The sequence below is a fragment of the Nerophis lumbriciformis genome, linkage group LG03 (assembly GCF_033978685.3).
Source record: "Nerophis lumbriciformis linkage group LG03, RoL_Nlum_v2.1, whole genome shotgun sequence".
NCBI classification, from domain to species: Eukaryota; Metazoa; Chordata; class Actinopteri; order Syngnathiformes; family Syngnathidae; genus Nerophis; species Nerophis lumbriciformis.
Window position 1 is genome coordinate 67150276 of NC_084550.2, and position 15531 is coordinate 67165806.

At 44.2% G+C, this 15531-nt stretch overlaps 1 protein-coding gene across 1 annotated transcript in view; it reads right to left on the bottom strand.

The window, feature by feature from the left end:
• The window catches only part of crtc1a (CREB regulated transcription coactivator 1a), a 93165-nt gene that overhangs the window by 32147 nt on the left and 45487 nt on the right, over window positions 1–15531 (bottom strand). Inside the window, exons 6-7 of the mRNA XM_061941562.2 lie at window positions 12369–12454; window positions 9144–9184 (exon numbers count right to left, since the gene is read on the bottom strand). Of these exons, the coding sequence (XP_061797546.1) occupies window positions 9144–9184; window positions 12369–12454 (127 nt within the window). The remainder of the gene's footprint in view (window positions 1–9143; window positions 9185–12368; window positions 12455–15531) is intronic.

Consider the following 15531-nt stretch of genomic DNA (forward strand, 5'->3'; position numbering starts at 1 on the left):
GTCTACATTTTCGTCTCGTTTTAATTTGTTCGATTAATTTTGTCATTGTTTCAGTCAACGTGCTTTTGTTTTCATTCGTTATCGTCCCAATTTCGTCAACTGATTGATTGATTCCATCCATCCATCCATCCATCTTCTTCCGCTTATCCGAGGTCGGGTCGCGGGGGCAGCAGCTTAAGCAGGGAAGCCCAGACTTCCCTCTCCCCAGCCACTTCGTCCAGCTCCTCCCGGGGGATCCCGAGGCGTTCTCAGGCCAGCCGGGAGAGATAGTCTTCCCAGCGTGTCCTGGGTCTTCCCCGTGGCCTCCTACCGGTCGGACGTGCCCGAAACACCTTCCTAGGGAGGCGTTCGGGTGGCATCCTGACCAGATGCCCGAACCACCTCATCTGGCTCCTCTCGATGTGGAGGAGCAGCGGCTTTACTTTGAGCTCCCCCCGAATGATAGAGCTTCTCACCCTATCTCTAAGGGAGAGCCCCGCCACTCGGCGGAGGAAACTCATTTCGGCCGCTTGTACCCGTGATCTTGTCCTTTCGGTCATGACCCAAAGCTCATGACCATAGGTGAGGATGGGAACGTAGATCGACCGGTAAATCGAGAGCTTTGCCTTCCGGCTCAGCTCCTTCTTCACCACAACGGATCGATACAGCGTCCACATTACTGAAGACGCCGCACCGATCCGCCTGTCGATCTCACGATCCACTCTTCCCCCACTCGTGAACAAGACTCCGAGGTACTTGAACTCCTCCACTTGGGGCAAGATCTCCTCCCCAACCCGGAGATGGCACTCCACCCTTTTCCGGGAGAGAACCATGGACTCGGACTTGGAGGTGCTGATTCCCATTCCAGTCGCTTCACACTCGGCTGCGAACCGATCCAGTGAGAGCTGAAGATCTTGGCCGGAGGAAGCCATCAGGACCACATCATCTGCAAATAGCAGTGACCTAATCCTGCAGCCACCAAACCAGATCCCCTCAACGCCCTGACTGCGCCTAGAAATTCTGTCCATAAAGGTTATGAACAGAATCGGTGACAAAGGGCAGCCTTGGCGGAGTCCAACCCTCACTGGAAACGTGTCCGACTTACTGCCGGCAATGCGGACCAAACTCTGACACTGCCTATACAGGGAGCGGACCGCCACAATAAGACAGTCCGTTACCCCATACTCTCTGAGCACTCCCCACAGGACTTCCCGGGGTACACGGTCGAATGCCTTCTCCAAGTCCACAAAGCACATGTAGACTGGTTGGGCAAACTCCCATGCACCCTCAAGGACCCTGCCGAGAGTATAGAGCTGGTCCACAGTTCCACGACCAGGACGAAAACCACACTGTTCCTCCTGAATCCGAGGTTCGACTATCCGGCGTAGCCTCCTCTCCAGTACACCTGAATAGACCTTACCGGGAAGGCTGAGGAGTGTGATCCCACGATAGTTGGAACACCCCCTTCTTAAAGAGAGGAACCACCACCCCGGTCTGCCAATCCAGAAGTACCGCCCCCGATGTCCACGCGATGTTGCAGAGTCTTGTCAACCAAGACAGCCCCAGAGCGGATTGTAAATAATCAAATGTAAACAATCAAACTTAGTCACTTTTTCTTATAATTTCTGATCTCTCTCTCCGTGTCCAATACTTGCTGTACATATGTACCAAGTCAGACCTACACTGTTCCAATGTCAATTTCTCTGATGATGCAATTGTTGATGACTGAAGTGTTGATTCCAACCAAACTTAACCCCCCTCTCCCCCCATATCCCACACCCCGGATTGTAAATAATGTAAATAATTAAATTTATATACTGTGATGATTATCTTGTGTGATGACTGTATTATGAAAATAGTATATATCTGTATCATGAATCAATTTAAGTGGACCCCGTCCTAAACAAGTTGGAAAACTTATTGGGGTGTTACCATTTAGTGGTCAATTGTACGGAATATGTACTTCACTGTGCAATCTACTAATAAAAGTCTCAATCAATCAATCAATCAAACTGTGTCTTGTTTTCCGGGTGAAAAATCAAAACAGTGTGGCTTCCAAAGACGCTAGCTCTGATTGTATCCCGTTCGTGCAGCTGTGATTGGATGTTTTGTCCCACCCACTTAAAAAACTAAATGAAATACGATTGGATTTCGTCTCTGTCTACATTTTCGTCTCGTTTTAATTTGTTCGATTAATTTTGTCATTGTTTCAGTCAAACGTGCTTTTGTTTTCATTCGTTATCGTCCCAATTTCGTCAACTGATTGATTGATTGAAACTTTTATTAGTAGATTGCACAGTACAGTACATATTCCGTACAATTGACCACTAAATGGTAACACCCAAATAAGTTTTTCAACTTGTTTAAGTCGGGGTCCACGTAAATCAATTCATGGTACAAATATATACTATCATCATAATACAGTCATCACACAAGTTAATCATCAGAGTATATACAAACCCCGTTTCCATATGAGTTGGGAAATTGTGTTAGATGTAAATATAAACGGAATACAATGATTTGCAAATCCTTTTCAATCCTATATTCAATTGAATGCACTACAAAGACAAGATATTTGATGTTCAAACTCATAAACTTTATTTTTTTTTTGCAAATAATAATGGACTTAGAATTTTATGGCTGCAACACGTGCCAAAGTAGTTGGGAAAGGGCATGTTCACCACTGTGTTACATCACCTTTTCTTTTAACAACACTCAGTAAACGTTTGGGAACTTAGAGACACATTTTTTAAGCTTCTCAGGTGGAATTCTTTCCCATTCTTGCTTGATGTACAGCTTAAGTTGTTCAACAGTCCGGGGGTCTCTGTTGTGGTATTTTAGGCTTCATAATGCGCCACACATTTTCAATGGGAGACAGGTCTGGACTACAGGCAGGCCAGTCTAGTACCCACACTCTTTTACTATGAAGCCACGTTGATGTAACACGTGCTTGGCATTGTCTTGCTGAAATAAGCAGGGGCGTCCATGGTAACGTTGCTTGGATGACAACATATGTTGCTCCAAAACCTGTATGTACCTTTCAGCATTAATGGCGCCTTCACAGATGTGTAAGTTACCCATGTCTTGGGCACTAATACACCCCCATACCATCACACATGCTGGCTTTTTAACTTTGCGCCTAGAACAATCCGGATGGTTCTTTTCCTCTTTGGTCCGGAGGACACGACGTCCACAGTTTCCAAAAACAATTTGAAATGTGGACTCGTCAGACCACAGAACACTTTTCCACTTTGTATCAGTCCATCTTAGATGAGCTCAGGCCCAGCGAAGCCGACGGCGTTTCTGGGTGTTGTTGATAAACGGTTTTCGCCTTGCATAGGAGAGTTTTAACTTGCACTTACAGATGTAGCGGCCAACTGTCGTTACTGACAGTGGGTTTCTGAAGTGTTCCTGAGCCCATGTGGTGATATCCTTTACACACTGATGTCGCTTGTTGATGCAGTACAGCCTGAGGGATGGAAGGTCACGGGCTTAGCTGCTTACGTGCAGTGATTTCTCCAGATTCTCTGAACCCTTTGATGATATTACGGACCGTAGATGGTGAAATCCCTAAATTCCTTGCAATAGTTGGTTGAGAAAGGTTTTTCTTAAACTGTTCAACAATTTGCTCACGCATTTGTTGACAAAGTGGTGACCCTCGCCCCATCCTTGTTTGTGAAAGACTGAGCATTTCATGGAATCTACTTTTATACCCAATCATGGCACCCACCTGTTCCCAATTTGCCTGTTCACCTGTGGGATGTTCCAAATAAGTGTTTGATGAGCATTCCTCAACTTTATCAGTATTTATTGCCACCTTTCCCAACTTCTTTGTCACGTGTAGCTGGCATCAAATTCTAAAGTTAATGATTATTTGCAAAAAAAAAAATGTTTATCAGTTTGAACATCAAATATGTTGTCTTTGTAGCATATTCAACTGAATATGGGTTGAAAAGGATTTGCAAATCATTGTATTCCGTTTATATTTACATCTAACACAATTTCCCAACTCATATGGAAACGGGGTTTGTACATTGAATTATTTACATTATTTACAATCCGGGGGGTGGGAAGTGGAGGGGTTATAGGTTTACTAAGAGGGGAGGAGTATATTTATAGCTAGAATTCACTAAGTCAAGTATTTCATATATATATATATATATATATATATATATATATATATATATATATATATATATATATATATATATATATATTAGAGATGCGCGGATAGGCAATTATTTCATCCGCAACCGCATCAGAAAGTCGTCAACCATCCGCCATCCACCCGATGTAACATTTGATCAGAACCGCACCCGCCCGCACCCGCTCGTTGTTATATATCTAATATAGACGATGCAAGGCATTAGTGAGGTTATAAAGCTTTTGCCTGTTAAAGAAAGGAGACTGATCCCATGCAGCACAGACATTCGCGTGCCACGCTGTCACGACCCAGACGCACACCAGTGCGCAATCATATGGGAGCCGCGCTGAGCGCACCTCCAAGCGCGTCTCGCTGCCGGCGACGGCCGGGTATGGGCCCGACGCTCCAGCGCCATCCATTTTCAGGGCTAGTTGATTCGGCAGGTGGGTTGTTACACACTCCTTAGCGGGTTCCGACTTCCATGGCCACCGTCCTGCTGTCTATATCAACCAGGGTGAGCCCCACCCCTTTCGTGAGCGCACTGCGCGCGGAGTGACCCCTGTTACGAGCCCCCGGCCATGGGGGTGGCGGGCAGGTAAGCTGCTTACCTGCTGCGCGGACGAGGCGGGGTCGGTGCGGTGGGCGCGGTGGTGACCCTGGACGTGCGTCTGGCCCTTCTCGCGGATCGCCTCAGCTACGGCTCCCGGTGGGGCCCTCGGTCCCGGACCCCGGCGAGGCGTCCCTTCTCCGCTCCGTAAAAGTGTCCATCTCTTTTTTTTTTTTTCTTCTGTTGTGGCATATGCAGCAGGTGCCTGCTCGTTTTTCGTATGTGGGTAACAACATTTAACTATGTATATATATTTCCGAATTGGTTTAACTGCCACCCGCCTGAATCTATTTAAAATCTAATTTTTTTTCATTTCAACCGCCCGACCCGACCTGACCCGACCCGCGGATAAAATCTAATTTTTTTTAATTTCATCCGCCCGATCCGCGGATAATCCGCGGACTCCGCGGTTGTGCCCGCAAACTGCGCATCTCTAATATATATATATATATATATATATATATATATATATATATATATATATATATATATATATATATATATATATAAGAAATACTTGACTTTCAGTGAATTCTAGCTATAAATGATGATGCATTGCTGTGTGGCACGCACAAAAGTGCTTTCATCAAATGCACTAGATGGCAGTATTGTCCTGTTTAAGAGTGTCACAACATTGCTGTTTACGGCAGACGAACTGCTTTACGGTAGACCAAAACGTGACTGCTGTTGTTGTGTGTTGTTGCCACGCTGGGAGGACGTTAATGAAACTGCCTAACAATAAACCCACATAAGAAACCAAGAACTCGCCCTCCATCATTCTACAGTTATAACGTCATTGGGCAGGCACACCGTTTATATTGTGGGAAAGCGGACTCAGGTCCGCATGGACCTGAGTCCGCCTGAATTTCGGGAGATTTTCGGGAGATAATTTGTCCCGGGAGGTTTTCGGGAGAGACGCTGAATTTCGGGAGTCTCGCCTTTCTTTGAGCGCTATTGCCCGCCCCTGCTTTGTTTTCGCAATCAAGACTATTTAAGTTGTGCGTACGCTAGAGATGCGCGGTTTGCGGATACAATCGCGGAGTCCGCGGATTATCCGCGGGTCGGGCGGTTGAAATAAAAAAAAATTTGATTTTATCCGCAGGTCGGGTCGGGCGGTTGAAATAAAAAAAAATTAGATTTGAAATAGATTCAGGCGGGTGGCAGTTAAAGCAATTCGGAAATATATATACATAGCTAAATGTTGTTACCCACATACGAAAAACGAGCAGGCACCTGCAGCATATGCCACAACAGAAGAAGAAAAAAAAAAGAGATGGCAACGCCGGCAGCAAACGTGGTACGCGACAAACTAAAAAAGGGAATACTAAAGACCAGGGGAAAAAAAGGCCAGAAAAGTTCAGCGTGGACTCGTTTTTATGAGGTTGTAAATCAGGATGATAGTAATGCTGGCTACGTGATTTGCAAGAGCTGCGACGCTGTTTATGTCTACGACAGTCACAAAACCGGGACATCTAACATGGTGCATCACATTTGTGCAAAACCCCGAACCTCCACAAACACCCTGAGCATGAGCAGTTTCGTCCGCCGTGATCCCAGAAGAGTGCCACAGGATGTTAAAACAAGATAGAACGCAGCTGCCTGCAGCAGTTTGAGTGGCGCGAGCGCGCTTGGATGTGCGCTCAGCGCGGCTCCCAGATGATTGCGCACTGGTGTGCGTCTGGGCCGTGACAGCGTGGCACGCATTGAATGTCTCTGCTGCATTAGATCAGTCTCCTTTCTTTAACAGGCAAAAGCTTTATAACCTCACTAATGCCTTGCATCGTCTATATTAGATATATAACAACGGGTGGGTGCGGTTTTGATAAAATGTTAGTTCGGGTGGATGGCGGATGGGTGACGACTTTTGTGATGCGGTTGCGGATGAAATAATTGCCTATCCGCGCATCTCTAGCGTACGCTATCCTTCTTTGTGGGGACATTGTTGATTGTCATGTCATGTACGGGATGTGCTTTGTGGACGCCGTCTTTGCTCCACACGCTGTAAGTTTTTGCTGTCGTCCAGCATTCTGTTTTTGTTGACTTTGTAGCCAGTTCAGTTTTACTTTTGTTTTACATAGCCATCCCTATGCTCCAGTGCCTTTTCCTAGCGGGACTTGCCTTTTGTTGATTTTTGGCTTAAGCGTTACATACCTTTTTACCTGCACGCTGTCTCCCGCTGTGCTCTGCCTATTGGGATCACGACAAACCATCCTCGACGCATTCCGACTTCTACAAAGCAATGAACTACTTGCTGCCACCTACTGATATGGAGTATTACATGGTTACCCTGCCAAGCTCTACACAGCACAGGCACTAGACAACGGCACATTATTATGATTATTGATTTGCAAAAAATATTTTTTGGACCAATTAGGTGAAGTTGCATAATTTCCCACGGCACACCAGGCGCGGCACAGTGGTTGAAAATCACTGATGAAGGGTGCCGTTACTTCTGTTGATCGCAAAAGGCTATCTTTTTCCATCATAGTCTGGTCCGTATAATCCTGCAAATCCATCTGCATGTGATGTATTGTTTTTTACTCAAAGGGGAAATAAATCACCCTCAAAACTGCAGTAATGACTTCATGTTGCATCCTTGGACCCAGCATGTCAGACAGAGCCCTGCTTTCTACTCCCAATGACTCATTTGTTTCTGATAGTCCCACAACAACAGGTATTAGTATAGTACCACGATACTAATGAATCATATTCGGTACTATACCGCCTCTAAAAAGTACCGGTCCCCCACCGCGCCGTCGTCGTCACGTCATGACATTGCTGGTTTACGAGCAGAGGAGCATGTTCGGCAGCACACAATCACCGAGTACTTACAAGCAGACACAGTGTGTAGACAGAAAAGGGAGAACGGACGCATTTTGGCTTAAAAAGTAAAAATAAAGGTGAAGTTATAACACTGAAACACCCTCAGGAAAAGGTGCTTTAAGACATGGCTAGCTAGCTAGCGGCTAAAGTCCATCCGTAGTCCACAGTTTTGTAGCTACTTCTAAATGACTAATCCTCGTCTCCATGGCGACACAAGCTACACTACACACTGTAGCTCACCGGCGTCACAATGTAAACAAACGCCATGGGTGGATCTACACCTAACATCCACTGTAATGATACCAAGTATAAGAGCGTATCTTGACGATACTTCTATGATTACATCATTATTTTTTAGCATCACAAAATCTTTTGTTTTTTAAAAATGTATATTATGTTTATAAACTCAGAAAATACATCACTGGACACATGAGGCCTTTAATATGACCAATGTATGATCCTGTAAATATACATTAAATAACATTTTTGGTATCATCCAAAACTAATGTAAAGTATCAAACAACAGAAGAATAAGTGATTATTACATTTTAACAGAAGTGTAGATAGAACTTGTTAAAAGAGAAAGTAAGCAGATATTAACAGTAAATGAACAAGCAGATTAATAATTCATTTTCTACCACTTGTCCTTAATAATTTGGACAACATAATAGGTAGATAAATGACACAATATGTTACTGCATATGTCAGCAGCTAAATTTGTCATGACTTGGTCCTGGGTGTTTGCTTTTCCGGGATGCAACGGAAAGTTGGCTCGGGCGAGACGGGAATGTGAGTACATTTTTATTTAACCTATAAAAAAAGGAAGTAAACAAAAGGCGCGCACAATGGCGGAGAACAAACTATGAAACCAAATACTTGCACAAAGGCAAAAACTATGAACAACAAAAAACACTAACTGTGGCAATAATAAACAAAACTTACTTGGCATGGACAAAAAGGAGCAGCGTGAACGATGGACATGAACAAAGAGTCAGAACTGTGCAGAGCATAAATGTGGGGATGTCACCAGAAAGACAAACTGAAAAACAATGAACTTAAATACTACAGACATGATTAACAAAAACAAGTGCGTGACTCAAAACGTGAAACAGGTGCGTGACGTTACAGGTGAAAACTAATGGGTTGCTATGGTGACAAACAAGAGTGCACAATGAGTCCAAACGTGGAACAGGTGAAACTAATGGGTAATCATGGAAACAAGACAAGGGAGTGAAAAGCCAGAAACTAAAAAGTCCAATAACTAAACAAAACATGACTAAGACAAAACATGATTACACAGACATGACAAAATTAAGAGTCTTTATTTGCTTACTTACTACTAAAAGACAAGTTGTCTAGTATGTTCACTATTTTATTTAAGGACAAACTTGCAATAATAAACATATGTTTAATGTACCCTAAGATTTTTTTGTTCAACTAAAGCCAATAATGCAATTTTGTGTGATCCCATTTATTTATAAAATTATCAAAAAGTACCAAAATGTTTTGAAATACATTTTGGTACCGGTACCAAAATATTGGTATCGGGACAACACTAGTATGCACATAAAAAACAACTAAAATACTCACTTAATTCCAGGGACTCTGTAGGGTTTGGATCTAGAAAGATCCTGAAAGGAGAAAAGATTGTGCATGTCCATCTTGAATTGTAACGACCAGCAGATTAAATGTGTTTAAAATAGGGATGTTCTGAACAGGGTTTTATTGCTGCCGATTCCCGTGCCGATTATCCATGATGAGATCGGCCGATATCAATATCGATACCAATACCGATATCAGTCTCGTGCATGAGCTGTTCATTTTCAAATGTATGTATGGTAAGTTCTATTGAGAGTTCTCTGTGTGTAATAGCATACCTGACAACTTTTGAAATCAGAAAAACCTAGTAGCCAGGGTCCAGGGGCCGCAGGCCCCGGTAGGTCCAGGACAAAGTCCTGGTGGAAGCCCCCCGACGCAAAATGATTATTAGCATTCAGACAGGTTAAAATGTTGCTAAAACCATCACTTTTCTATCAGTCACAGTGACTTTTCAAAACAAAAATATTACAGCTAAAATCATATGGGTTGATTGACATGTTTATTCTGTAAGCTAACTTCAATAGTTTGACATTATTTTGACAGTTAATGCCAGTTATCCTGTCAACCTTTCACAAGACTTCAATTTGTTAATTGAAAGTATAAACACTTTTTACAGTAAACAAATGGTAAAACAGTACTAAACAATTCCATTAAAAAAAGAATTGGTGTCATTATTAACTTTCTGTCCAAGCTTGTATAATCTACTGCCTTGTTCAATTGTAAAAAATATTATGTGCCTAAAATTCACATTTCTATCACAATGATCATACTGTAAACATGGTAAGCTAACTTCATTAAAATTAATAGTCCTGTCAATAGCATGGAATTACAATTCAAATGTAGGTTTTTTGTAAGCCTTTCAAAAGAATTCAAAATATGAAAAATTAATGAAAATTAATTGAAGCCATCAGACACTTGAAAAGTGGCACATCACATCTCTAATGTAATCATTTTAACTTTTCAACAGAAATAGCACTGCAAAAATATTAAGGACATACTTCTGTATTTTGGTAGTTATGCTGTCAACATTTAACAAGATTTCTTCAACTTGGACTTGAAAGCATAAATAGGATAAACACTTTTAACAGTATAACAGTACTAAACAATTCCATTTAATTTTGAGGATTCTGTTCCAAGACACTGAATAATGTTTGATGTTTTGGTTCGACCACATCCATATTTTTTGGCGATTTTCGAGTCAGGAAACATTTTCCGAAATAACTGTCCCATGTGATCAGCCAGTGCGATTGGAAGTCCATGCTCAATTATTGCCTCCGTAAATAAAACTTCGGCATTTATCACATCCAAAGAATCTGTTTGGGCGACGAAAAACGTTGAAAGTTTTCCACTTGTATTGCTAGCAACGGCATTAGACTTGTGTTTTTTTGTCCCAACGTGGTCTTTTACATCGCTTATTCCTCCGTGTCCGATCGAAAAATCTTGTCTGCACAAGGTGCAATTCGCGTAGTTTTCACCCTTTTTGGAACGGATAATTATTCCCGGATAGGCTTTTGAATATTCTTCACGGAATGACTGCAGTTTTTCTTTTCGGTTCAAGACTCGTTTGCGATTTTTCTCCGGCTGATTCCATGATCGTTCGCTCGTTTGGAAACAATGGGCAACAGGTGCCTCGTGCTTGGCAGCGGTGCTATAAATAGCCTCGCGCATGGCATTCGGAATGGCTCGATAGGAAGTTACGGGAAGCAGTGTCGATTGTCATTGTTGTTACGCGATTTCGTGAATAAAACTTAATTTTTTTAAATTAATGAAAAACCGTATTTTTTATCACTGCAACCGTAACTCGGAATAGGTACTACCGTATTTTCCGCACTATTAGCCACACCTAAAAACCACAAATTTACTCAAAAGCTGACAGTGCGCCTTATAACCCGGTGCGCTTTATATATGGATTAATATTAAGATTCATTTTCATAAAGTTTCGGTCTCGCAACTACGGTAAACAGCCGCCATCTTTTTTCCCCGTAGAAGAGGAAGTGCTTCTTCTTCTACGCAAGCAACCGCCAAGGTAAGCACCCGCCCCCATAGAACAGGAAGCGCTTCTTCTTCTACTGTAAGCAACCACCCGCCCGCATAGAAGAAGAAGAAGCGCGCGGATATTATGTTTCATTTCCTTTGTGTGTTTACATCTGTAAAGACCACAAAATGGCTCCTACTAAGCGACAGGTTTCCAGGTTCATGAAAAGACGCAATCTCTCCATCCGCACACAGACTACTATTTCACAGCAACTGCCTAAAGACTTTCAAGAAAAGCTGGCTACTTTCCGTGCATATTGTAAAAACAAGATAGCTGAAAAAAAGATCCGGCCAGAGAACATTATCAACATGGACGAGGTTCCACTGACTTTTGATATTCCTGTGAACCGCACTGTGGATACAACGGGAGCACGTACGGTGAATATTCGCACCACAGGGAATGAGAAGTCATCCTTCACTGTGGTTCTAGCTTGCCATGCTAATGGCCAGAAACTTCCACCCATGGTGATATTCAAAAGGAAGACCTTGCCAAAAGAGACCTTTCCAGCCGGCGTCATCATAAAAGCTAACTCGAAGGGATGGATGGATGAAGAAAAGATGAGCGAGTGGTTAAGGTAAGTTTATGCGAAGAGGCCGGGTGGCTTTTTTCACGCAGCTCCGTCCATGTTGATATACGACTCCATGCGCGCCCACATCACGCTGGTTTTTAATATATTATTAAAGTTTGACTGACCTATCTGACTGTTTTTTTGACATTCCTTTAGCGCAGTTAGATGCGGCTTACAACACGGGGCGGCTTATAGGTGGACAAAGTTTTGAAATATGCCGTTCATTGAAGGCGCGGCTTATAACCCAGGGCGCCTTATGGTGCGGAAAATACGGTAATTACGGGAAAACCGGAGTAGTTGGCAGGTATGTAATAGGTTCAGCCTTGTCTTCCAGTGATAATCTTACTTCATTAAGATATTACACACAAAGAATTGTAGTTTATTTTCCGCAATGAAAGTGATTATTATTAGCTTAGAGGAGCGGTTTCACACTGTGTATGGAGACGCATTATCAGCTAGTAGCTGCTTTGAGTAAAAATAGAGTGTCAGCCACAGGGGATCGGTGTTTCTGATTGGCATTAAAATGCATTAATCCGCAATGGCCATCACATACTTTTTCACAAAAATGGAACATCCCCAGTTTGAAACATGTCTGTGAGTGTTGATGGAGCACCTTTTCGCAGTCCCAGTCCTGATTTTGCCCGTCTTCTTCCGCCTCTTGTTTGACGACTTCAGATCCGGGCACGGTTAATAACAGAACTGCAGAGATGGAGAGAAATACAAGGGATATCCTTTAACAAAAACTTATCAAGTTAAATGTCGGACACCAAACAAATATACCCCTAAATCAGGGGTCTGCAACCCACGGCTTTGATCACTCTGATGCGGCTCAGCTGCATACCTGCCGACCCCGATTTTACCGGGAGGTTTCCGGATTCCAGTACCTCTCCCGGAAATCTCCCGGGGCTAACATTCTCCGATTTGTACCCGGACAACAATATTGAGGGCGTGCCGTGATGGCACTGCCTTTAACGTCCTCTATAACATGTTGTCGCGTCCGCTTTTACACCATGCTGCTATCTGCGTGCCGGCCCGGTCACATGTAGTATGTGGCCTCTGCTTACACACGTTAGTGACTGCAAGGCATACTTGATCAACAGCCATACAGGTTACACTGAGGGTTGTGATATAAACAACTTTAACACTCTTACTAATAAGCGCCACACTGTGAACCCACACCAAACAAGAATGACAAACACATTTCGGGAGAACATCCGCACTGTAACACAACAGAATAAATACCCAGAATCCCATGCATCCCTAACTCTTCCGGGCTACATTATACACCCCCGCTACCACCAAACCCCGCCCACCTCAACCGACGCACGGAGGGGGTGGTTTGGTGGTAGCAGGGGGTGTATAATGTAGCCCGGAAGAGTTAGGGATGCATGCGATTCTGGGTATTTGTTCTGTTGTGTTTATGTTTTGTTTTTTTTAGACCAGTTGATCTGTTCATAACTTTTATGGACCGAATTTCTAGGCGCAGTCAAGGCGTTGAGGGGATCTGGTTTGGTGGCTGCAGGATTAAGTCTCTGCTTTTTGCAGATGATGTGGTCCTGATGGCTTCATCTGGCCAGGATCTTCAGCTCTCACTGGATCGGTTCGCAGCTGAGTGTGAAGCGACTGGGATGGGAATCAGCACCTCCAAGTCCGAGTCCATGGTTCTCGCCTGGAAAAGGGTGGAGTTCCATCTCCGGGTTGGGGAGGAGATCTTGCCCCAAGTGGAGGAGTTTAAGTACCTCGGAGTCTTGTTCACGAGTGAGGGAAGAGTGGATCGTGAGATCGACAGGCGGATCGGTGCGGCGTCTTCAGTAATGCGGACGCTGTATCGATCCGTTGTGGTGAAGAAGGAGCTGAGCCGGAAGGCAAAGCTCTCAATTTACCGGTCGATCTACGTTCCCATCCTCACCTATGGTCATGAGCTTTGGGTTATGACCGAAAGGACAAGATCACGGGTACAAGCGGCCGAAATGAGATTCCTCCGCCGGGTGGCGGGGCTCTCCCTTTGAGATAGGTGAGAAGCTCTGCCATCCGGGGGGAGCTCAAAGTAAAGCCGCTGCTCCTCCACATCGAGAGGAGCCAGATGAGGTGGTTCGGGCATCTGGTCAGGATGCCACCCGAACGCCTCCCTAGGGAGGTGTTTAGGGCACGTCCGACCGGTAGGAGGCCACGGGGAAGACCCAGGACACGTTGGGAAGACTATGTCTCCCGGCTGGCCTGGGAACGCCTCGGGGTCCCACAGGAAGAGCTGGACGAAGTGACTGGGGAGAGGGAAGTCTGGGCTTCCTTGCTTAGGCTGCTGCACCCGCGACCCGACCTCGGATAAGCGGAAGAAGATGGATGGATGGATGGATGGATGGATTGATCTGCCGTTTCTTTTCTTTTCTCCTCTGCTCCCCCCTATCCCTTGTGGAGGGGGAGACACACAGGTCCGGTGGCCATGGATGGGGTGCTGGCTGTCCGGGGTCGGGACCCGGGGTGGACCGCTCGCCTGTGTTTCGGTTGGGAACATCTCTGCACTGCTGACCCGTCTCCGCTCGGGATGGTTTCCTGCTGACCCCACTGTGGACTGGACTCTTACTGTTATGCTGGATCCACTATGGACTGTACTCTCACAATACTATGTCAGACCCACTCGACATCCATTGCATTCGGTCTCCCTAGAGGAGGGGGGGGTTACCCACATATGCGGTCCTCTCCAAGGTTTCTCATAGTCATTCACATCGACGTCCCACTGGGGTGAGTTTTTCCTTGCCCTTATGTGGGCTCTGTACCGAGGATGTCGTTGTGGCTTGTGCAGCCCTTTGAGACACTTGTGATTTAGGGCTATATAAATAAACATTGATTGATTGATATGTTGTGTTACAATGCGGATGTTCTCCCGAAATGTGTTTGTCATTCTTGTTTGGTGTGGGTTCACAGTGTGGCGCATTATTAGTAAGAGTGTTAAAGTTGTTTAAACGGGCACCCTCAGTGTGACCTGTATGGCTGTTGAACAAGTATGCCTTGCAGTCACTTATGTGTGTCTGCAGAAGTCGCATACAACATGTGACTGGGCTGGCAAGCTGTCTGTACAGGTTGTAGAGGGCGCTAAAGGCAGTGCCATCATAGCACGCTCTTATTATTGTTGTTTGGGTGAAAATCAGCAGACTTTCGAGAGAATAGTTGCTCTGAAATTCGGGAGTCTCCCGGAAAAATTGGGAGGGTTGGCAAGTGTGACGTTGTTCATATAAAACTCGCGGGCCACACTAACATTAAATGTTCATATTAAGGTGCGGGCCGCCTGTCTGAGACCCCTGGTTTATACAGGTAAAAGCCAGTAAAGTAGAATATTTTGAAAAACTTGATTTATTTCAGTAATTGCATTCAAAAGGTGTAACTTGTACATTATATTTATTCATTGCACACAGACTGATGCATTCAAATGTTTATTTCATTTAATTTTGATGATTTGAAGTGGCAACAAATGAAAATCCAAAATTCCGTGTGTCACAAAATTAGAATATTACTTAAGGCTAATACAAAAAAGGGATTTTTAGAAATGTTGGCCAACTGAAAAGTATGAAAATGAAAAATATGAGCATGTACAATACTCAATACTTGGTTGGAGCTCCTTTTGCCTCAATTACTGCGTTAATGCGGCGTGGCATGGAGTCGATGAGTTTCTGGCACTGCTCAGGTGTTATGAGAGCCCAGGTTGCTCTGATAGTGGCCTTCAACTCTTCTGCGTTTTTGGGTCTGGCATTCTGCATCTTCCTTTTCACAATACCCCACAG